Genomic DNA, 25,182 nt, shown 5'->3' with positions numbered 1-25,182 from the left:
CCACCACCCTGGGACCCTGTTCAACCAATTCAGATAGCTGTGGCCTTTTAACTCACATCCAAGTGACTTGGCTTTATACCAGTATCATTTCCCCAGTATAGCCTAAGCCTCAGCAAAAAAGTACACAGCTCAGAGAGCCAGGAGTTAACTGACTATTCACATTCCAGAAAGGTCTAGTTCTTTTCCTAGATAAGGAAACAATACTATATCAAGAAGTTTCAATCATTCAACATTACAGATCACACTGGATCCACAACTATAAAAAGAGTATTAGCAGAAACACCACCATCTATTCTTTAAGCATCTCTCTTGAGTTTTAGGCAACTGAACTTTTCTTTTCCAGCCCAATCCCTTGGGAAATAAATAGTGATGATTTATTAAAACTTACATTTTACAGATAAGAAAACAACAACAAGAAATTCAAATGCAGAGAGGGACACAGGACCTTGGGAACACACACTGCTTGCTAAACCACATCTTTTCCATATAACTATACTACTGACAGAGAATATGCACACTTCCCTGTGTGTAGCTGGCGGTAATTTAGCTGATAGCATGGCCATATGGGATTCTGAGGACCTGGCCTGACTTGGACCTCCACTCTAGGCTGTCAGGCTCCTTTGCCACAGTCACAATTTCTTGCCAACTTTTCCACTGAAACCCATGTTTGGAGATGTCTGAAAGCTTCAAATGCCAAATGGCTCTCTCCTATACCAGCAAGAAATCTATGCAATTCCACTTGTCCCTTAAAGCAATATGGCCACAATAACTAACCTCTAACCTCTTCAAGTCTGCCTGCCTGTACAGTTTCTTCTAGTGTACAACCAATTCCTCCCATTTCTGTTCTATAGCATGACTCTCAGAGCCAGTAATGACATTAAATTCATAGGTATGTAGTGGCAGTTTTTTTTAAGAGGCAGTGGTAATCAAGATATGGAAGGAATAATCAGAATATACACAGATGTGTGAACACATCGGATAAAAATTAAATGACTATTCTTCCTTCCAAAATAAGTTTTAGTGAAAGATTCTGAAGAAAGCTTTATTTTAGTGAAAAACATCAAATGGCCGGAGTACAAAAAGCAGAAATTAAAAGGAGCAGGCAGCAGTGCCCCCTGGGTTGCCTGTCAAGAAGTTTGCCCTGCACAGTTTCTGGAGAAATTAAGAAATGCAAATAACCTGGACAGATTAACAGCACCCGAAGATAACTAGCAGGATACAAAGAAACAGCACCTTTCACTGTGAGGAAGAGGCATATTCCTCCAGGCAAACAAAGAAACAGGACAGAGTCAACATCTGTTTCATATAACAGCTTGGCTGCTGAAAGAAGCAACCTTAAAAAAAATACGGCTTAGCTGACAATCTTCAAAAACCATTCAATCACTATTGCATGGGCTGAAGTAAATGAGTAAATGGACAGAACTTGAACTTTCCAAACTATCTTCACCACCTTCTGAAAAAGAAAAGTTGTCTTTTTATTTAGAGGAAAAGATTAAGTGCAAACAAAAATTTTCATGAACTTTCCTTTTGACTGACAACTAGCAGCAATAATCAAGCATACAAGATAGCTTACTGCTTTTTAGTTTTTCTTTGCCTTTCCAAATGTCAACAGGGAAGGCAAAATGGCCAAAGAGTATATTGGGTGGGGTTGGTGGCCCGGTAAGGGGTTGGGAACAATTCGGTCACAACGCATTAGGATACTAGAGGAAGAAAACAAGTCATCTGACAACAGCAATTATGTTTCCAGAATTCAGTTAGGGAAACAAAGAGGAATAAAATGATGCCTAGGTCTTTATCAATAAAGCAAGTTACAAATGTGTTAAGAAATGAGTTTCCTCTCTGAGTTGATCAATTTGCAAATGAAATATCAAAATCAAGAAGAATACATCTGTGAATGCATGAAAATCTGTAGACTTACAAACTGGAAATTTCTAAAACGAAAAATGATCAGTTATGATGTCACTGCAGTATGACCACTGCTTTCAACTCAGCGAAATGCTAGATACTTCACTTACCCTAGTCAGGTGGTTAAAATATGTAAGCCAGACAGAGTGAAAGCAATTAAGAAACACTAGTAAAAAAATGTCTCAAGTGGAATCTGAAAAAAGGAAAGGAGCTAAGGAGGAGAGACACAAGAACATTTAACATTAACACATGTGCGATACCAAGAAATACACTAGGCAGCTAAACAAGACTTCAGTGAGGTCCCTTCCCAGTGACTCCACTTTAAATGGGTATACCACACTGGCAAGAAAGATCACTTTGTCTGCAAGGGAGATAGCCATGACTGCCAAGAGAAGAAGTCAATGTGATATGTGTTATTTTGAGAGACGATGGGAAAAAGCTTTTATTGAAAGGTATCTTTTGGGGTGGGGGACGGGAGGATGACAGTGTAATTATAATAAAAAGTAAATCTTCCAAAAATATCAGCTATGGGCCAGATGATCTCTAAGTACTTGACCTACATTAATTTAGTCCTCACAAGGATTATATGACATAGAAACTATGCTTACTACATTTTACAGATAAGGAAACAGATACAGGAAAGTGGACTTGCCTAGAATGATACGGAATAGCTGGCTTTGCAACAAGTTACTACAGGGAAGGAAAATTCTTTTAAAGATTAATCTTTCCATCTATCCAGGATCCTGCTAGGTGTCTTGCACCACATCCAGAAAAATAAAAATATGGTAAGACTAGCAGAATAATAATTTTTAATTAAAACTAAAAGAGAAAGGATTTGGATTAGTTTCCATAAAAACTTCCCAAATGAAAGAATATGCAGGAAGAAGTTCATTGAGCAATACTACAGAATGTCCTTCATAGGGATCAGAACTAATGGTGTTAAAGAATCCCTTCAAGTAGGGAAGGGATTAACCTAGAAATCTGTTCTAGGCCTGTAAGTTATATTCAGCTTTAATCAAGGAAAGAAATATGTGAGTCTCTCCTTGTGTATAACAGCTAGTCTGAGCAGAGACTGTGCTTCTATTGACACTATAATCACCACCACTTTCTTGGCATATAACATGTACTCAGTATTTACTTGTTGGATGAATGGATGAGAAAGAATGAAAGAATATGAAAATGGCATGTTTGCGGAAGTTTCTAGATAATTTGGAAAGTCGAGGTAAGACTTTGATTCAGTAGAGATCAGAATAAGAAAGCATGACTCCAGCACTGACGTCAGCACTGAACAAGAATTTGACTTGAAAGACCTCAAAGTAAAGAAAGTGAGGTAGAAAATAAATGATAAAGGCAGCTGCAAAAATTAAAGAAAAATTAAAGATTAAAAATTTAGACCTATAGAAGTTTCTGAACAGACAGCAAGATGTTCGTGTTTTCTCAATACAATGTTAATGAAAATAACACCAACATGGGAAGACTTTAAGTTGTGTATATAATAATGATCAAAACAGAGGCAGATAACAGGTAAGAGCACTTCTTGTGCACCAGGCACTGGATGAAATGTTCTATGTGTAAAGGACAGTGTTTAAGCACAAGCACTCAGATTGACTCCCACCTCCTTCTCCAAATAACCTTGATCAAGATACTCAATATCTGTGTCTAGGAGTGCATGTTTTATTATCTATTAGATAATAATAGCATCTACCCCCAGGCATGAAGTTGCAAAGATTAAATGAGAATGTGTAGGGGGAGAGAAATGGGAATAAGGGAAAAAATAAACTTCAGAGTTCCAATTTCACGTAAAGACAGACATAATCAGTGCAGCCTGGTGGGTGTGACAGGTAAGCTGAGGAGAGCAAGTTATGCACAAAAAAATGGAAACAGAACCTGTCCATCCCACAAGTCTGGGTTTACTATGTCTTTGTGTCATCCCTTGCATTGTACTTTTTTCTGTCCTTTAATTATATTATTTTTTAAAATTTCATTAATTTCAAATGTTTGTTTTCATAAATGTCTCCATCACTGAGCCACAGGTTTCTTGAAGCTAGGGGATATGTTTTAAATAGCTTTTATTGCTGCCACAGAATCATGCTTGATACACACAGTTGATTGTGCTAGAATGATTACATGAACAATAGGAAAAGATCACATGAGAAAATTTTACATGAGTGTGAATTACAGGACTGTTTTTAGGTAATCATTTACAAACACCATTATAAAAGAGAAAACTGATGAGAACATAGAATTACATGTGTGGGGGTATTTATATATATTATATAACACACACATACACAAACAACTATCAGTTGCGTGTGCAAGCTTGTTATTAAGATCTCCCCAAAATGTCTTTCACTTATTTTAACTCAACTGATTATTATTTCATCTCATATCATTTTTTCTCAGTAGATGAGGAGAAGTTCCTGCCTCTTCCTAATTTGAAAAAGTTACTGAACTTAAGGTTGAGAAAGAAGCCGATGGAAAGGCACGGAGCTATCTAAAAGAGGTAGAGAAGGGAGTCAGCAGCGAGGAGCAGGGGCCACGCCCAACTCTTAAATTGACCCTACAGTAAGCCAAGTGGCCTGAGCATGCCACACTGCAGCAATGCTACGGCTCTCAGTATCTGCTATCTTTACACCTATCTTCTTGAGTTTCTTCCCGTGATTTCAGAATTTTTCTCTGAGTCACAACCCAATGGACTTCTGATTAACCTGTCTTCTAAGCAACACTCTATTGCTAAGTAAGGTTTCATATGTTCATATATTGACCCTTAACTCGTTCTTCCTGAAGTTAAACAACCTGACTTCAGCAGGTCATAATTTTCCCTACACACCACACATCTTATATTGCAATGATCTTCTTGGTACATAAGATATACTCTAAACCCTAGGAAAGCTACATGCTTTACATATCTTAGCCCAGTTTTTATGCATTATTGGGAGACACATAACCTAGTGGCCAGTCCTATTCCAGGCAGAGTAGGCCCTCAAAAAATAGTTGTTAACAAAGAATTACTGAATGAACCATCAAGGAATGAATTCCCTCCATTCCTTGCCTCTGAGCATGTAACACAGGACATATAATTAGATTCTATGCAGAAACCACCTCCTTTAGACAGTCTTTCAAGGGAAAACACATTAAACTCGAGGAGGTAGAATACCACATATCATTAGCTTGGAACTAAAGTAGCTGTCCCAACCCCTGAAGCTCTGTCTTTTACCTATGTCTCAACCTCACCCCAGAATAGGCACGAACTAAAACATTATTACCAAACTCTATGTATCTTCTCCATTGTAATTTCCATTTCAGCAACTGTCAGGGCACAGCTTTTTCAGCAAAATTAAACCTTGCTTGAGAACAGAAGGATTCCCACTTATACACCTCCATCCCCTAATTTGATCTTTTACTGTAGTGAATTTCAATGGCTTAAAGTCAAGGCTATAAAAATTCCTTTAAGTGTTCATTTTTTAAAAATTGTCTACTTACATTCACTATTTATGTCATCCAATTAAGTATCTATAATAAACACCTTATCTATTAATCAGCCATTTTTTCACCTGAAGGATTTTCAGTAAAAGTTTTGTGTAATAAAACCCTAAGTATCAACCAGCTTAAAACAAATAGAATTCTCAAGCCATACATTTTGATTCCACTCAATTTTACAATGTGTTCTCTGACAGGAATACTAAGGTCACTGAGAAGCTGACCCATCAGAAATCACAACATAAAAACAAAATACTCAACTAAAGGAAATCTTTCAAAATTTTCACATAGAAAAATCATTCTAAGAACATTCATGTTTATGATTTTTATAGACCAAGTGACAAAATATAACATCTTAAAGGAAAATCTGAATTTATCGACAATGGTTGATTCTAAATATTAATGCTATAAAAGTCAAAGGTAGTTGGGGTGTGGGGGGGACTCAATAATATGGGTGAATGTAGCAACGACATTGTTTTTCTTGTGAAACCTTCATAGAAATGTCTACCAATGATACCTTAAAAAAAAAAGTCAAAGGTAGTTACTAAAACAAACAGAAGTTAACCTGTCCTAGATAGAGCTCTCTAGAAAAACACCTGAAAAGATCAGCTAACACGTTATGAGTAAAAATAAGAAGGCATCAAACACCATTAAAATGGCATAAAGTTTGTTCAATTTCATCAAGTTAAAAATAGGTCACAGAATGAGCTTTAGAAAAACAAAACGGGGTAAAGTCAATATCACAAAGTGATTAAAGAGATGGAAGAGAACTTTCTTCTAAGTCATTAAACTCACCAATATTATACTGAACTCCGGAGCACTTACTATTTTCCTGTGCCATTAGAGAATTTAGTAGGTTCACTGAATTGACTGACTTCTTTGTTAATCTATTTACATGGGTTAAGACCCTGACTGACATAAAACACAACCAAAAAACCCCAGACAGAGAGTGTAATGAAAGACTGGGTGATGTATAGTTTGGGGTACAGCCTTTCCAATAAATGTGCTTGCCCAGCAAAGAACACATTGGCAAAGATTTATTATCGGAACAAATATGTTCTGAAAAGATCTAATACAACAAAACTTGCCGTATAAATACAAACTATGCTAAAAAACAGTCCTTTGCCTTACATAATGTATAGCTTACTTTTCTATGATATTAAAATTCTCTTCATATTTTTCATCCAAGAAAATTTTGAATAAGTAAAACCAAAGAGTATAGCATACAGAATGGCACTACTAGTAGTTCTTGGTTTCATACGGAAGAAAAGTTTACTACTTAGGTTCGACAACCTTTAAAACATATATAAAAAGAAGGAAACATTTCTAGGAAATGGATTATGAGGGAAAAAATAAAAATGAATCACCTACTAGAATAATAAATTATTATGTTTTAATTATATGAAATACATTAATACCAATTTAGTATAAGTTATAGCTAGACATAGAAATGATTTTAAATGTTATACCTCCAAGTTCTTTTACATTCAAGATGGCATTCTGGAATGGCACTGCTTTTATACTAAAACCTAAAATTAGAAAACAAAAAACATAAAGAATTAGCAACTTAACTTTAAAAAATACATAAGAGGCTCAAATCCTTTTCCTTAGGCAGATTGAGTTACTTTTCATAGTCATATTTACACTAGAAACACATAATTTCCCAGATAAATTGATAACACAATTTTTCAAAATGGTTGCTTATGCTTATTATAGCAAAATATAACCCTTTTGTTAAAAATATTGCCTTATAATTTAATACATAATGTTACTTTGTATATTTCTTCAATTGTAAGAAAGACATTTAGTAGTATAGGAAAATTTCAAAGAAAATATTAAATTTACTGGGACCTTTGCATCTAATTTCTGAAGTTAATTTTCTCTCACATATAACCCAGTAAATTTAGAGATTAAGGTATCAAAATTATAACCATCTTGTTAGAAACACATAGTATTTATGTTAGTATTTTAAGGACATGGTTAATGTCATACATATATTTTTCTTACAAGTTCAATCATTTATTTATGCACAGGCAACTGTTTTATAATGCATATAGTAAATTATTTCTACTACAAAAATATATTCCGTGTGTATTTTTTTATTAACCAGGTATGGAGGACTTGACTATTACCATTCAAGTCCTGATTGACTTGAACAAAGTAGATTCATAGGTTTCAGTATACAAGTATATCAGCTGCAAAATGTGAGTGTGCACATACCTACCTACTTGCACACATACAAACACACAAACTGTTTCTGAAAGGATCAACAAGAAATTGGAAGTAGTAATGAGTCTTGGGAGAATTGGGGATCTACAGGACTTAAATAAAGAGATTTTTGTTTCATTTGAACATTCTGCCATATATAAGTACTACTTTCAGTTAAAAGCCTTACTAATTTTTAAAAATTTATTCACTAACTTCTGAGCACTCAACTGATTTAAGGTTTTAAACATTATTTACTATGTACATTTATAAGACATATAAAATACGATCCCTTTTTCAAGAAATTACCAACCAAGTAAAAGATAAGACATAGAAATACTTTTCATTTTAAGGAAGCTATGGTAAGTGCTTGGAAAGATAAAAAGATACAAAGTATGTGGATAAGAACAATTCTTTTACACAGTCTTGAAAGGAATCTATATGCACTTTCTTATATTCCACTCTATTATTACCAATACTTTGTTGTAGGTTGTCCTAGAGCTTTAAGATTCCACATATTTATTGCCTTCCACTTAAGGCCATGAATATCATGTAATGGTTAAAAAGTGACTTTGGAGTCAGACAGAATTAGGTTAAGTAAGCTCTGTGACTGTCGGCAACTTACCAGCCTTACCTTTACCATCTGTAAAATGGGAATGATAGTATCTACCTCACAGAGTTGTTATAGTGATGAGATAAGGTATATATTACGTTTATCACAGTACCTGGCACAAACAAGCATATGATATATGATTGGTGGCATTATATTTCGATCAATGGTGTGTTTGTTGATTTAATTATTAGGTATTCATATATTCTGCTTGCCTGAATAGATTACAGACTCATAGGACAGAAATCCCCAATGTTCATTTATTAATCTAAGCAATTAATTAGTTGGAGCTGTAAGGGTTCCCACTGAATGAAAAGTACCTTTGTTGGAGTTATGGAAGTGCGAACGGCTGAAATTTGCTGTACAGAATGTAAATGTTCATTGGGCTCTCTAAGAATCTTCCAAACATATCCTTCCTGTGTGGGTTTAACGCAGATTGCCACAGTTAGCATAGCAATATGGTTAATGGTGCAAGCTGTCACTGAACCTCAGTACAACAGCAGGAGGAATGTGGAGGCAGACCCCCATGTGGCTCAATCAATGGCATGTACCTGCGCCGGCAGGAAAGCCTTTCCAGGTGTCTGGCCTCTGGGAAATGAAGGAAAGACAATGCCAATCACAGTATTCCTGCTGGCACCACAATTTGCCTGCAGGAGACTTAGACGTTTGAATGTATCTACCTACCTCATAAGGGTGTTATATGAATTGAGAAATCCTGAAAACAAAAAGCCCTACGTAAGCAGTCTATTAGCGGTTATGTTCAGGACAACTCAATGATGGATTTTTCCAGAGAAATGGTATAGGCCCCAACTTTGAAAAAGACATAGTTAATGGAGCACGCCAGCAATGTTTAATCTGCTTTGATTCTAAAAAGCTGACAATAAGCAGGCACCCAAAGGAAAGTAATACGTTTCCAAAAATTGCTGCCCATATGCAAAACACAACTTTTGAAATTTATTAATCCAATAGGCAAATTATATTACTGTTACCATCTTTCATCCTTGCACAGACATCATAATAAATTGACTACAAAAATGTCCTCAAATGCTCACGTTAAGCAAAGTAACCTAGCAATGTTATTTATAGGCATATAAATGTTTCTGCAAAATACTCATAAATGTTGTCTCTCCAAATAGAACATGTGTGGCTAGATTTATACTACAAAGGAATATACGTTCTTCCATTTTGCTGTCTTCATATTATTTTTACAGTGTAGTTCAGTAGTTAATGTTCATAGGATGAAGTCTAGATAACCAGTCTAGAAAATAAGAAAATGCACTATTCATGGTAAAGAAATAGTATTTTTCTATTTTAGTCACTCTGAATGTTTGCAAGGATTAAGAAGAATTAAAATTCAAAGCCTCACCTTCAGTTGATGAGAAGGGCAAGCAAGAAGGGCAACTATTAGATCAATATTTTATTCCTTTACATTGAGTTGGATGAAGTCAAGGGGGCAAATTAATATTATATTTTAGTAGGGATACAAAGGTCAAACCACCAAAATTTCTTTCCAAAAAGGCTGCTTTGAGGAATAAAAACCACTGGAGAGCATGGGCTCTAGAGCAAGAATATCCAGGTTCAGATTTTGGCCCTACCATTTAGTAACTGTTTGACTTAAGCAAGTTACTTAATTCCTCTGTGTATCAGTTTCTTTATCTACAAATGAGATTAGATGGCAGTCAGTGCTAAAAAGTGCTTATTTAAAAATAAATAAAACTAAAAATCCAGTACACTAATGGTCACCAAATGACTATTGGAAACTTAAAATTTCTCCCAGTGAAAACCACGTGGGGGCCCAGGTTCTGGTATATTATGGTAAAAATAAGAGTTGTAGAAGCAATCAAAAACACTTAATTGAGTATGTCTATAGACTAAATATTTGGGTTCTCTCTTAGCACCTTCTTTCCCTCTTTCCCAAACCCAATCAATCATCAAAGCCTGTCAACCCCATCCCCTAAATCGTTTCCAAATATGTCCACTTCCCTCCATTCAAAGTGCAGAGCTCTGGTCAAAAGCCACCACTATCACCATCTGAACAACTTCAGGGGCCTCCTAACCAAACTCTTTGCATCTGCTCCAGCCTCCTCAATCATCTCCACACATTAGCAGAAGTGATCTTCCTGAAATGCACATCTGTTCACAACATTCCCCTATGTAAAACTTTCTGATAGCTTCTCACTACTCAGGATATAGTTCAAAACACCTAACAAGATCCTACCTAAACTGGTTCCTCTCTCTTTCTCCAGGTTTATTTTGTGCCATCTCTCCCTCATTTACATCCTTCAGTTCCTGAAACAAGCTATATTGCTTCCATCTCGGGGTCTCTCCACACACTGCCCCATCAGTGTTCTTGGCCCCTCTGGGAAAGCTGTCATCCTTCAGGTGGTATTTTCACTTCACTTCACCAGGCAAGCTTTTCATGGTATTCTTGAAATAGGTTGATTTTTTTTTGGATTCATGTTCTCTTATATGACCTTCACAGTTTTAATTACATATTGGTTTATTTATCTGTTTTACGTCTGTTCCACAGCTAGGCTACAAGGATCCATAATGGAGAAATAGTGTGTAGTGTATCCTATATGCCAAGGCTAAGCACATGATATATACCAATAACCAAAATCTGTGTTAAGGGTTTATATTTATTTCCTAATTTACCGTCACAACAATCCTAATGTTAAGGTTAGTTCTTCTGTCCCAGGAGCAGTGATGCCTAGAGTGCTTAGTAACTTGCCAAAAATATCAAGTGGTACATTCAAAATTCAAACTCAGATCTCATCACCAGAGCACTGCACGATAGCACCTCCTCTGCACACCAAGAAGTCGACAGATTCACAATATTTTGAGCCTAAATATTGGTGTAGCTTTTTAGAAAAAAACACTCATGCCTAACAAATGCACTAATTTATTTTACCTCCTAGTTATAAAAAAATCTAAGGCAAAGAACCACAAAGCAAGTGTTTTCAGGTCTACACTGTTACCTTATTAATGGAATAAAAGTAATGGCAAAAGTTTAGAAAGTACTTTTTTTATAAAGACATTAATAAAACTAGGAACTTAGGAGGGGAGGGGGAATGCCCAGCTGACTCGGCCATGAATTGTGCTTGCAACTCTGCTGCTTATTCACTAAATTAGTGTTTTCTGAGGTTCTCCACAGGGACTCAGTGTGCTGATGTGTCAAAGGCAGGGTCCTAGAAGTCCTCGGCACAGCTCTGAAGTTAACCAGTCACTTTTTCCCATGACCTAAATCCCTCATCTGCAACATAAACAGACTAGATTAGCTCCTTAACGTTTCCTCCAACAATAGAACTCCATCATTTATATTAAACAGAATGGAGGAAACAACAGTAACAACTGAGCCAATCATCAACGGCCTCTTGTATTTGGCTGAAGGCCTCAAGGGTAGGTCTCCCCAGGCTCCATCCCAACAATTCGATGCCTACAGCCTAAGTTCCATGGTCACTTTTTCCTGGCCTACCTAAACTATATTAGTAAGACTGAAACCTCCCCAAAGATTTAACCCCACAAATTTTAATAAATACATGATTTAGTAACTCTTTGGGGAAATAATTGTTTGCATAGACTTAACAGTTTTTGTCTTTTAGTCCTTAAATCCAACAAAACCTGTGATACCAGGGAGAGAGATTTGAAAGTTTTTTATGCAGGAGAAGCATTCCTGGAATTGTAACAAAATTAGTTTTGCAGGGGAGGCCAGTCGATTTTTTTTTGTTCATTGTGTGGAACTCATGAGTATTTTACTTGGACCTACAGACTCACATTCCCCCAACGCCTCTAACGCACACATTAGTTGGTACATGTGTGCACAGATACTTGTGTGTGCGCTTCTGAAATGTCTGGGTCACTCTAAGAACTGCTGAAAGGAAAGACATTCCACAGACCATGTGGCCTTGCCCCAATCTAAGAGTATGGTTTATGCTGTAGCAGCTTTGTGATGTCTGGACAAAAGTCTAGTGAAATTCTTCAAAATATCATTTCAACTTCATAAAAGGAAATTTAATCCACTGGCATATATAAAACACAATCCTTTAGCAGGAACCAAAATTTGACTTTCTAACTTGTTTCTCTTGTTGACCTAACACATACACAGCTGATACTAAAGTCTATATTTCTTTCAATCGTCATAATCTTTTTCTTTTTTAACTGAATGACACAGCACCTGACAGGTTTTCAACTGTAGTCATAGATATCCATAGAAGGTATTTTCAACCTTTTTCAACGCCCAAGTCTTCATTTTTCTCTAGGTTGTTCCCATGTTACATCAATATATTACCTTAATAAGGCTTTAGACTCCATACCTCCGATTTAAGAGGGAAAAAAAGTGAGTATTTATGTAATCCATGATTTAACAATCCCTTTTATTACCACATTCCTGCACATATACAATTAGGGAATTCACTCGGGACAGAGTTCATTTTTGTTTCCAGACCAAGGTGCAAGCTGCCCAAGTTTTCTCTCTCTATCCACAGGACCTGCCTTCTCTGGAGGATTTCTTGGCCCTTTGAATTTTGACAATTTAAGTATCTTTTTAAAACACGTCAAGGTACAGGATTGCTGAAGTCAACAATTCAATAAAGTGTGGATTCTCCTTCCTTCTGAAGAAAAGGCAGACATGATTGCCTTGCTGAAATTGGATGGGCAGACACTTCTTGGGGTGTACTTTCATTTTAGGGAACCAGTTCTCAAGGTAGATTCTATTTTCAACTATTCCCAACTCTTCCAACAAATATGTCAGTTTTAATTGGCTTGATATGAAATATCCCAGAGAAATTATTGAAAAGAACAAAATTACATATATAATTTAGCCAAATAACCAAGCCAGTTGTTAGTTTTATGTTTTTTTCTAGTTTTTCATTCAAAAGCATTGTTTTCTCTTAAAACTAAATGTAAATTTACGTTTCCTCAACAGTAGACTATATATTTTTCAATTTATAATCTTTTCAATTGAGGTATCACAATTTAATTAGCAAACTCTCTTGCTATAAAAGATTTAAATTTAAGTTTTAGTTATACAAAATGTTGCAAGGAATCACTTTGTGTGTATGGTTTCTTTGAAATTCCGTGCTTAAAGTAAATTCCCAGTGGCACATTCACTAGGTCAGAAGATGTGAATATTTTGGTAACCTTTGATGTATATGAATAGTTGCTTTCTAAGGAAAGGGATACCATCAGTCACAATGCCAGCAATAGTGCATGCCACTACAATCTTAACACTACTGGGTGTTAAGAAGGAAAAATGCGGTATATTTAAGTATAAAATCAACATTTTCTTGTTTATTCTCTAATAAAACTGAACATTTTACATTTATTTCTTTGCCACTAACTCTATGTATTATTCTTTGTGAACTTAATTTATCAATTAGACTGTCAATACAGTTTGTAAATATGACTGAATTCTCTAAGTGGGATAGCCATGAACTCTGGAATATGTTACAGATATTTTTAAACAGTATTTTCTATTTGTCTTGTTAATTTTTGGCTTTCCACTAATTCTACATTTTTATATAGTTACGTCCTTGATTGTTTCCTTTGTAAGTTACTCCCCTTAGGCCTCCTATAGCTATTCTCTCATCTCCCACATTGAATGTTCACAGTCATTTGTGGCTTTCTGACTTCATTTCTGCTACTTATCTTTCTCTTACCAGTGGGCTTTGCCATTTATTTTAGGACCTTCCTTGTACCTCCTTTATTCTTCAGTTACATACAGACACAAACACCTGCTATGACAACAAAAAGAATCCAGAAGTAAGCTTGAACGATGCGAGCAAAGCCGACCTGGGACCCTAGCAGGGACTGGTTTCTCTGGGGCCACTGGGAACTAAAATCAGCCTGCCAGGCTCTCCTCTGCTGCCTACCATCCATCCCATCTCTGTCATCACAAATTTGTTTCTCCAACCTCTTGCCCACCTTGATTAGCTGCAAGGAACACACAGATCCAAACAATAGCCTTTACCCCTTCTCTCCTTACTTCATGCCTCTTGTTCCCAACCCTGCACTACCTTTATCATTATGGAGCCCTTTCATGAATCATATGGAACCTCAGCTTTGATAAGAAAAGTCTTCTCTACACTCCAACATTTTCTTGCAAACTTTTCCTTCCTTTCTAGCTAGCCAACAGAGCTTTTCCTTTCCTTATCAGTGCCAGCTGAGGCAAATTCTGCTTCCTTACAGTGCTTTTAGGCCACTTAACCATACCTCCTCTTAACTTCCCACTGAAATGGTTGTAATCCCTGCTTAAATATGGATCTCTGAAATTTATTTACCAACTTTCAGGGAGTTTGCACATCTATCTGAATGAACAAATGCTTCCCTAACATTTGTCCACCACACTCTTCCTGCCTCTATTCTTATGGACAACACTCTCCAAATTATCGACCAAAGATATCCTCCAAGATTTTAGATCTCCAAAATTATCAGCTGTAATTGACATCAGCCATCTCTAATTTATTGGTATAAAGTTGCAGATGCCATCAAATTTCCTGTCATTAGCAAATAAAGATTTGTAATTCCTAATCTGGAAGCCTTTTCTTTCTTTTTCTTGCCTAATAACCTGGCTAAAAGGTCTACTACAATGCTGAATATAAGTGGTGAGAACAGACATCCATGTCTTTTCCTAAACTGACCAGGAAATAATTCTTTTACCAATTAAGTATCAATAAATACTGTAGGGTTTTCATAGATGCCTTTTAACAGTTGAGGAAATACCCTTCTGGTCTCTATTTTGTGGAGAGTTTTTTTTATCAGATGGTTGGTTGTTACCTTGAGATAATATGATCACTTTTTTTTTAACTTTACTGATACTATAAATTGAATTTCTTGATTTCTGTGAATCCAACAATGCATTCCTGGGAGAAAGGTCATCGGTCATGATATATTATCCTATTAATAATATATATTGCTAGATTTGATTTGCTAAGTTTTATTGACATATTTTTGCATCTATATTCATGAGTGATATTGGTATGCAGTTTGCTTGTAATATCTTTGTTTTTAGCATTCAACTTGCTGGTCTTATAGAAGGAAAATTCTCCCTGCTCTTCAATCTTCTGGAAGATATTGTTGTAGCACTGGCAGTATTTCTTCTTTAAATTGTTTGATAGAATACACCAGTGAAGCCAGCCAGATTTAAGCTTTGTTCCTTTTGTTAAATTACAATTTCAATGGCATTAAGAAATACAGGTCTACCTGGGTTTTCTATTTCTTCTTGAATGAGCTTTGATGGTTTGTCATTCAAAAACTTGTTCATTTACACTGTCAAACTTATTGGCAAAAAGTTGTTTATAATATTCTATTATCCTTTTAATATTTGTTTATTTTCCAAGAAAACATTTTTTTTTGCTATCATTAATCTACAATTACATGAAGAACACTATGTTTACCAGGCTCCCCCCCTCACCAAGTCTCCCCCCACATACACCCCACTACAGTCACTGTCCATCAGCTTAGCAAGATGCTGTATAATCACCACCTGTCTTCTCTGTGTCCTTTTTAATGTTTATAGAAGTTATATTAGTGTAACTCTTTTCACTACTAATATTGTTAGTGTCTTGATATTTTTCCTGATCAATTTGGCTGGAGTTTTATGAATTTTATTGATCTTCTTGAAGAACCAGCTTTTGATTTCAATGACTTTCTCTACTGTTTTTCTGCTTCACTGATTTCCAACTTCAATCATTATTCTTCTGGTTTACTTTGGGTTTAATCTTTCCTTCCCTTTTAGTTCCTCTAGGTGGTAAGTGGGGTCAAGTGTTTAGTGTTATACATTTCCTCCAAAGTACTGCTTTAGAGGCATCCCATAAATTCTGATGTTACATTTTCATTCAATGTAAAATGCTTTATAATTTCCCTTTTGATTTATTCTTTGTTCCATGGGTTATTTAGAAGTAATTTAATTCCAGATATTTGGGGATCTTTCCAGAAATCTTGTTATTAATTTTGAGTTCAATTACACTGTGATCTGAAAACATATTTAGTATGATTTGAATCATTTTAAATTCATTGAGACTTGTTTTATGTCCTCTTGTTTTATGTCCTCAAATGTGTTCTAACTTAGTAAATGTTCCACAGGCACTTAAGAATATCCTCTGCTCTTGTTGGGTAGCATGTTCTATAAATGTTACTCAGGTCAAGGTGGCCTATAGTGTTGTTCAAATTTACTGTATCTCAGCTAGTTTTCTTCCTACAGGTTCTATCAATAATTAAGGGAGAATATTGACATCTCTGACTGTAACTGTGGGTTTGTCTATTTCTCTTCAGTGTTCTATCAGTGTTTGCTTTGTACTTTGAAGCTGCTGTTATATACTAAATATTTAAGCATTGTTATGCCCTCTTGATCAAATGATCTCTTCATCATCATGAAAGGAACTTCTTTATCCCCAGTATTCTTTGCTCTAAAATCTACCTTTTCTAATGTTAATATAACCATTCCAACTTCCTTTTGACACCTATCAGCATGATATATTTTTTCCACTCTTACTTTTAACCTATTTGTATCTTTATATTTAAAGTTTAAGTCAGCATATAGTTGGGTCTCAGTTTCTGATTATCATATTAATTTCTCTTAATTGAGGAGTCTAGACAATCTACATTTACTGTGGTTAGATTTGAGTGTATCACCTTGCTACTTGTTTTCTATTTGTCCCATCTATTCTGGTTCCCCTTTTTCTACCTTCTTTTTGATCAACTATTTTTGATAATTCCATCTTATCTCATTTGTTGCCTTATTGGCTATCACTCTTGGTTATTTTAGTGATTGTTTTAGGGTTTATACTGTATCTTTAACTTATAGTCTACTTTCAAATATATTACAAAGAAACACAACAATAGGATGTATATGTATACAGAGAAAGATACTCATTTTAAGGAACTGGCTCATACAGTTATGTAGGTTGGCAAGTTACGTGCTATAGATTTCCTTCTTGCTGGGGGCAGAAGGAAGTGGGGAGAGGAGGGATTCAGTCTTATGGCTGGCACAGGCCTTCAATTGACTGCATGAGACTCACTGGATAGAGGGCATCTGTTTAACTCAGAGTCCACTGATTTAAATATAAATCTCATTCACTTTCTCACAGAAATATCCAGAATAATATCTGACCACATATCTGAGCACTGTGGCCCAGCCAAGCTGACATAAAATTAACCATCATATTCTTTATCACTGGTTTTGAGTGGCTTTATTATAATATGCCTTGGTGTAGTTTTGTTCATGTCTCTTGTGTGTGGAGTTCATTCAGTGAGCTTCTTAGATTTGTCATTTAGAGTTTTCTTCAAGTTTGAAAATGTTTCAGCCATTATTTCTTCAAACACCTTTTCTGTCACTTTCTCTACTCCCTCACCTTCATAGACTCCAATTACCCATATGTTAAATGACTTAAGTTGTTCCACAGGTCACTGATGATCTCTGTATTTTTCATTTTCTTCTCTTTCTACTTAAGATAGTCTCTACTATTAATGCTTTCAAGGTTATTAATCTTTTCTTTTGCAATGCCTAATCTGACATTAATCCTACCTGGTGCACATTTCACCTTGGATATTGTATTCACCACTAGAAATTTTATGAGTCTTTTTTTAATCTTCTATTTTTCCACTTAACTTCATGAACATAAGGAATTCAGTTATAATAACAGTTTTAATGTCCTTCTTTGCTAATTCTAATGTCTGTATCAGTTCTGAGTCAGATTCAACTGACTGATTACTCTTCTTATTATGAATCATGTTTTCCTGCCTCTTTACATGTCTGGTAATATTTGATTGAATGTTAGATATTATGAATTTTACTAGGTTAAGTGCTGGATAATTTTGTTTTCTGTAAATTATACAATTTTGTTCTGGGATGCATTGAAGTTACTAGGAACTGAGTATTTGCTCTTGCTAATATGATTTGTTAGGAGGTACAAAGCAGTGTTCACCTTTAGGATGATTCCTCAAGCAAAACCTTCCTGAATACTATAAACAGTACCATGTGAATTATGACTTCTTCCAGTTGCACTGGTGGGAACGCTTACAACTTTTGACCCTCTGTGAACACAGGCACTATTCCCACTAGTACTTTCAGATGGTTCGTTCCTGGCTTGGGAAGTTTCCTCGCATGCATGCATTGAACATATTCCTGGACACTGAAAGGAGACCCTCTTTAGCCTGCAGGGTTCTCTTCTATGTGCAACTCTCTCCTTTCCACTGCCACATCCTATGAACTCTACCTGCCTTGGTCTCTCTGACTCTCAGCTCCATCTCCTCAGTGCAGGGAGTCCACTGAACTCCACTTCCTATCCTGCTAGAACTGTGCTCTCTCAGGGTTGTAAGCTGGAACAAATGAATGCAGGGCTCATGTCATTTGTTTCTTATCTCTTAGGGATGACTATCCTTTGTTGCTTGAAAATCACTTTCTTAATGTGATTTCTGTCAAATATTTTGTCTGTTTCTTTTTCCCCTAGAACCTTAAGTCACAACTGATTCTTTTCCCTTCCTTCCCTATTACCCAATATGATCATCACTCTTAACAGGATCCATAACATCTGCCTCTAACTCTCCATCCCTACAATTACAGTGACTGCTAGGTCACCTCTCGCTGTTATAGGTCTCTCTCCAGTCTCTAGCCTTGGGTCACAACACACCCTACATCTCTGCATCCTGAGCCTCAACCCAGTAAGACCACTAACTGTTTTCTGACTCTATCATTTCCATCCTTACGGTCCTCACCCCATTACTCTCTGCCTAGCTCCTACTCATCACATGAGGCCCTCCTCAGATGTAACATCCACAATGCCTTTTCTGATTTCCCAAATTAGAAATGATCATATTTAGCTTTCATATTTCTAGCATCAAGTATAGCATGTATCACCTTGTCTTAGCACCTGGCATATATTAAACACTCAACAAATGTAAACTGTTTATCATTACAGAACTTACGTTCCCAACCTGGGTGTAAACTTCTTGATGGCAGAGACCTCCAAACAGGTCCCCAAAATGGCACTGTGCCTCATTCAGGATAATGACAACTCACAGAAGCTTCATATCTAAATGTTAGCCAACTTAATAGCTAATTCATCAGAAAATCAACTAGCACACAATGCTACAATGGGCTCTAGTAAAAGGAAAACATTTTAAAACTTTCATGAAAATATAAAACATCACAATTTAGAATTATAAAAGTATTATTCAACAGATCATTTTTTATACTATAATTCAAAAATATTCTTCTAGCAATAGTGCTTATTTATATCTCTGATAAGTGAAGAAGTGTATACTTTGTATTACTTTTACAGATTTGGGGGGACATTATTTTGCTTGAAAGGAATGTTAATAAAGTTAGTATAATTACATAACATTTCTCAAAAGACATCCACAGTTTTACAAACAACCAGCAAATAATACTCTCATCAGAAATCCTAAGCCTTGGGTACCACTAAGCTTCATTTGAATACCTGAACTGGCATCCTATCTCTGTCACCAGCGGTGGGACAATAGCCATGTCACCAAATCTTTGCACTTCATATGATTTAAATACAGAATCTGGAAAAAAAATCGTACCTGCCGTAAAAGGCTATTATGAGGGGCATGATACTTTAAAGACATATAGATTCAATTCATTGCTGTTTGTTTATTTATTCAATATACATCTGTAGCTCTTCCCAAACCTTGAGCCAGGTTCTGGGTTATAAAGCCAAAAAAAATGCTCTACCTGCCCTTAGGAGCTTACACCCAGGCTGGGGAGAGGGAGAACGTAACAGCAGCATTGCAGGCACCAGATGATAGAATTATGGACAGTGTCCAGTGGGGGAGCAGAGAGTGCTCAGTTCTGTCTTGGGGAAAAGCAGGTAGTCAGGAATGGCCTCACACAAAAGGGCTGTGCTAGAGCTCTGCTCAGCCTCTCTATGATCTCACCATTCACCTTGAACCCCTTCCTCACTTCCTCATCCTTTAATCAACCTATGCCTCCAATTTCTTTCCAGGTCCATAGTTTCTTGTCTGCAGTTCTAAAATCTAGAGAGCTCTATAAGCCTGTACTTTTTAAATTTATCTGATAAGAAATCTTGACCTGAATCAATATAAGGTTCTGAGTCATCAATATTTTTTCTTTTTAGGAAATCCTAGTTAATGACTGATTCCATCAACTACCCATCCTCTAAGCCAAAACTTGAGCCACCCCTGGCTTCTTTCTCTCTCATCCCTCAAACCTAACTGGCCATCAAGTGTGTTCCTGCTCTGTTGTGTGGTGAGGGATGTCCTGTGACTTCTAAGTCCTATGCATTGTGGGGTGTCTGGCAGCACCCCTGCATTTACCAACAGATACCAGTAGTGCCCTCCCCGAGATGCGACAGCCATAACGTATCCAAATGTTGCCAGATGTCCCCACTGAAGCAAAACCTCCCCTGGCTGAGCAGCACTGCCTGGACTGGCTTCTTGGCCACCTCAGGAAACAACACAATCAGGGGGCCTGACTATCCTCTAGATGAAAACTGAGGGAAGATGACTCAGACTCCACCAGCTGTACTGTCTAGGGAGTGTATGACCAGCACCAGTGGGCCAGAGTGAACCTTCAGGGAGGATGGCACAGAATGAGCCTGACATGAATCCGTTTTATTACAGTACTAGATTCTAAGTTTCAGTATTAGTTAGGATTAATGTTTCCCTAAGCATGACTTAATTCAGTGGCACTAAAATGATCAACTAGAGGGCTATAAGGTACAGAGATTTAATGTCATGAAACACCCCCCTCAAGTCTATTTTGAAACGCAGAATATCTAAAAATTTTAAAAAATGACTGACTGAAGCATTTCACCACAAATAGAGGGGACGGGGAGGAGAGGGTGGGATCCCTCAAATAGCCCAAGAAATGAGACTACCTTGGGGATGAGAAAGAGGAAGGGCCAGCAGCCCTCATGGTACCCACCTGTGGTGGACACGACGTTCTCGGGACTTTCGCTGCAGAGCTTTGACAGCAGACTTGTCTTTCCAGAGCCGGTGAGGCCTATGCAAACCAGGTCATATTCTGGTCGTGCAGGCGGTGGTCCCTTGCAGCAAAGTGCTCTAAAACACTGCCAAGAGAGAGGGGTAATGTGACTCATAATTTATAAGACTGTGGACACAAATCTTAGTAACACTTAAAATAGCTGAGCCAGTAAGTATTCACTTTAAAGAGGAAAGATAACTAGAATGGAGAAACCTCCTTGGTCACTCGATCCACGTTCCCGTCACTGGGCCTGAGACTCGGAGGTCACAGCTCCCCTCAGGCTGCAAGAGACCCACCGCAAGGGGGCGACATCTTGACGCAGCTTTCCTGCCAACGGGGCACAACCTGAATCTGAGCCCGAAGCGACTTCAAACAAAGCCACTCTGAAGAGCATTCTGCACGAAAACAGGCCGGTTCTCAAAAACTTCAATGTCCTAAAAGTCAAAAAGGCTGAGGGACTGTTCCAGGTCTCTGTTCCAGACGTAAGAGAATGATAATAAAAGGCAATGCCTTTTGACTGGACCCTGGATTTGGCAAGAAAATACCATAAACGCAGGATTGGGGCCATAAGCCAGAGCTGAACAGAGACTGCCTACTAGGTTATAGAATTACATAAGGTTAAATTTCCTGAATTTAATCATTGTACTGTGGTTATGTAAGGAAAATCATTGTTCTGAGAAAACACACACTAAAGCATTTAGAGGCAAAGTGTCTTACTGTCTACAATTACCTGGCTAAAAAAATCTCTAAATCTCTGTCATCACCATCTTTGCATGGTAAGGTGTGGTAAAGCAAATGTGGTAAAACGTTAATGACTGGTGAACTGAGTAGGGTCTGTATGAAATTCCTTGTACTAGCTTTACATCTCTTTATTTTGTAATAACAAGCTTTTAAAAATTCACTAAATAGAGTCTTTCTGGATGTCACTGCTATCTTGACCTTTGCTAAATTCTGTTTCAGGTGAACTGACCTCAGAGTACTAGGAATTGTCACGTACTTTGTGCTTTGCATGAACCTGTTTGCTCTGCGGGGATAAAGACGGAGATTTGGGAGCCTGGGAATTATTCATGCAGTTTCTTATTTTTTGCTTATTGGACATCCGTTTACTATTAGGGGCCAATTACATACCAACTTGCAGATCCTGAAATATTTAGGGCCTGAATGATTCAAGAGAGCAAGAAAGCGGAGGGGGAGGCAGGAAGGCAGGCAAACCTACTGACTCCTAGATCATCTGGAGATGACGCGAGAAGAGAATCATCAAAAACCCGAGCTGGTTTTTCTCACTTGTGAAGTCTGAGGCCTACTTGGCAATCATACTCTCACAAATCAAGCGTGATTATTCCTCTCCCTCACTTGCCATGTCCTGTTAGTCAACAAGTCCAGTCCACAGCACCTTGGAAACAGCTCTGGGACCTGGCTGCTTCTCTCCGTCCAGGACACCGCCACCTGGACGGCGCCAGCATTCTCTCACCGGTCCCGGTCGGTTTAGCGTTGCCTCCTCTGCTCTCTCTGAGGCAGCCACTGTGACCGTTTATAAGAACGGAATCCGATCATATCTGCCTTAACCCACTTCAGTGACTTTGTACTGCTCTTGGGTCCAAACCCTTATCATGGTTTGCGAGGCCCTCCACAATCTGCCCCACGAGCCCACCGTCCAGCTCATCTCCCCTCACTCCTTACCTACTGCCCCCTTACACTCCTCCAGTCATGCGGACCCTCACGCACCTTGAGGCCCTCACATACGCTGTTCCCTTGTCCCAGCTTTTGCCTTAGTGAACTTCTCACCAGCTTTGGGTCTCAGCTTAAGCATCCCTTCCTTAGCGCTGCCTGCTCTGACCCCAACAGTGTGTCGGCAGTTTGGGTCATGCTGTCACATTTGTGCATTCACCGCCGCAGCAGTTTCTTATTCATCCCTAGACTATGGGCACCATCTCTACCGCATCCCAGTATCCTCAGTGCTTAGTGGGAAACATGACACAGAATCTACCCTCAATGACAAATGTGGAATGAAGAACAAACAACATTTGAATTTCACCTAAGAAAAAATAAAACATAAAGGTGAATAGGGAGTTTGATCTGTTTTCTCAGGGCCCCTCATACTTGAAGAAAATAGTGTTGAAATAAGAGGAATGCTTCAATTTATTTATCACTTCACTTTAATGCCACAAGTTACCCCAGTGTCCAGAAGAGTGGTTTTGATGTACAGAAACTACTTTCTCAGTATGATAGAGCTTCTTTCTGCCCTAAATTCACTTTTCCTTGTCTTTAAGAGGTTCTGTTTACTTCTGGTAAACAATTCTGTGATGATCTAATCCATATTCTTCACAGATTTTTTTAAACTCTAATCATGGTTCCTCTCAGTCTTCAAGTCTGAGGAGCCCTGATTATTTCAGTCTGCCTTCATATAGCAAGCCCTCCCACTCCATCACACCAGTTGCTCTTCCTTGGCATTGCTTAAGTTCCAGTATGCCTTCTCCTACAAGATTAATGACCACAACTATAAACAGTATTCTAGATGCCAACACATCACATCCTGGATTCAGACAAAGGCTGGCTGAAGGTGTCTGACTTTTTGCAAACTTTTTTCTCCTCGACTCATGATGAGAGTTTTCCTAAGAGGGTGATGTATGTGTGCATGTACGAATGCATGCATGTGTGTATGTATTCCCCCAGAGACAACCTCTGGCTAGCAGCTATTCAGTTAGGACAGCTCTGCCAGGTTCAACTTGTCAGGCAACACCACTAGTCACAGTGTTTTCTCTTACTGCGCTGCTTTGATTTTTGTCAGGGGAAGAGGGGAGAAATGCTATTCCTGCTCTGGACACCTCCATTCTTGCTCAACTCCTCTGCCAGAATTCCGCTGGACCATCTCCTGGAGGGAGACTAGCCCAACTATCTGGATCCAAATGATCATAAATCATAAATAGAAAATTGTAGGTGACTGATTGCTATATTGCCTTGTTTAAATTATTCATACACCAATATTACTCAATATATTTTGGACAAAAGTTCCAGAATTTCATCTTCACGTTTTTAAAATCCAGAGTGTAAAACTTTGCAGTCAAGCCCATTAATATTTGCCTAATCTGTTAATTTATTCTAGGTCACCTAAGACACTTCTGACAAAAAGGAAACTTAGTGTTGACATTCTACTCCACACTTGGCGTATCTCCTCTGCATGTTCCCCAGTATTGGCATTTCTGCCCCCATGGTTCCAAGCATATAGACGGTAAGGATGCCTAACATGACATCACCCCCTCCCCATCAATCTCATACCTGAATTTCAGGCTCGTATTTCCAGCTATTCTGGAAGAACCCAAACTACATCTGAATAAAACAAAAACCTCCCCACAAAACCACAGGCTTATGAAAATAAAGTATTTTGGAACATTAAAAAGCAAAAAGGTCAGGCTGACAATTACTACAAGGCAGAATCTTTGAATAAGCCAGAGTCTTTAAATACTTATTTGAAATAAATCCTATGGTTAACAGGAATTTTAGATTTTGAGCCAACAAAATAAGACCATTAAAAACATGCAATTTCAAATGGGGGGAAAGGAAAATTCATGTTTTTTGAGTCAGTTCCTAAAAACTGTGCAGTTTTAACTTGTTTTTTGTTTTAAAACTTAATGAAGCTTTGGAGCTCATCATCAGTTTACTGAAAATTACTCATTTTGGCCTCTAGACTATACTGTACCAAAGTTCATTGTGTCTGTCCCCCAAAGCAGCTCTTGCATTGTGAAGAGTAAGCCCCTTTCACTGTTGTACAATGCTAAACACAATGCCGGCGGCAGTCCTGACAGCAAGCAGCAAACTCAGGCTTCATTCCCAGGCCAGACACTAAGGCATTGTATGGCTCTGTTCAGGCTCCATAAACCTATCCATGCTTCAATTTCCCCATGATTAACCAGTAACGTTTTAACACTATCTGCCACTTCCTTTCTTCAGGAGAATGTTAGGAGGCATCAGTTCACAGCGCTGTACCAGGAGAAAGGCACCATGTGGGCCAATAACA

General features: G+C 37.6%; 1 protein-coding gene across 11 annotated transcripts in view; it reads right to left on the bottom strand.

Moving 5' to 3' along the window:
* ARL15 (ARF like GTPase 15) overlaps positions 1-25,182 on the bottom strand; it is a 442,427-nt gene that overhangs the window by 253,600 nt on the left and 163,645 nt on the right. For 10 of the 11 annotated variants that reach the window (XR_012131183.1, XR_012131184.1, XR_012131166.1 and 7 more), the window contains 2 exons: positions 21,108-21,252; positions 6,855-6,914 (listed from right to left, as the gene is read on the bottom strand). Coding sequence is in view for 8 of the 11 variants with exons in the window: in XM_073236298.1 (XP_073092399.1) it covers positions 6,855-6,914; positions 21,108-21,252 (205 nt within the window). In the remaining 3 variants the exon portion in view is untranslated. The remainder of the gene's footprint in view (positions 1-6,854; positions 6,915-21,107; positions 21,253-25,182) is intronic. The other variant, XM_073236299.1, reaches the window with a different exon arrangement.

Source organism: Manis javanica, chromosome 1, assembly GCF_040802235.1.
Source record: "Manis javanica isolate MJ-LG chromosome 1, MJ_LKY, whole genome shotgun sequence".
Lineage (NCBI taxonomy): Eukaryota > Metazoa > Chordata > Mammalia > Pholidota > Manidae > Manis > Manis javanica.
This window is presented reverse-complemented; position numbering and strand designations above follow the sequence as displayed.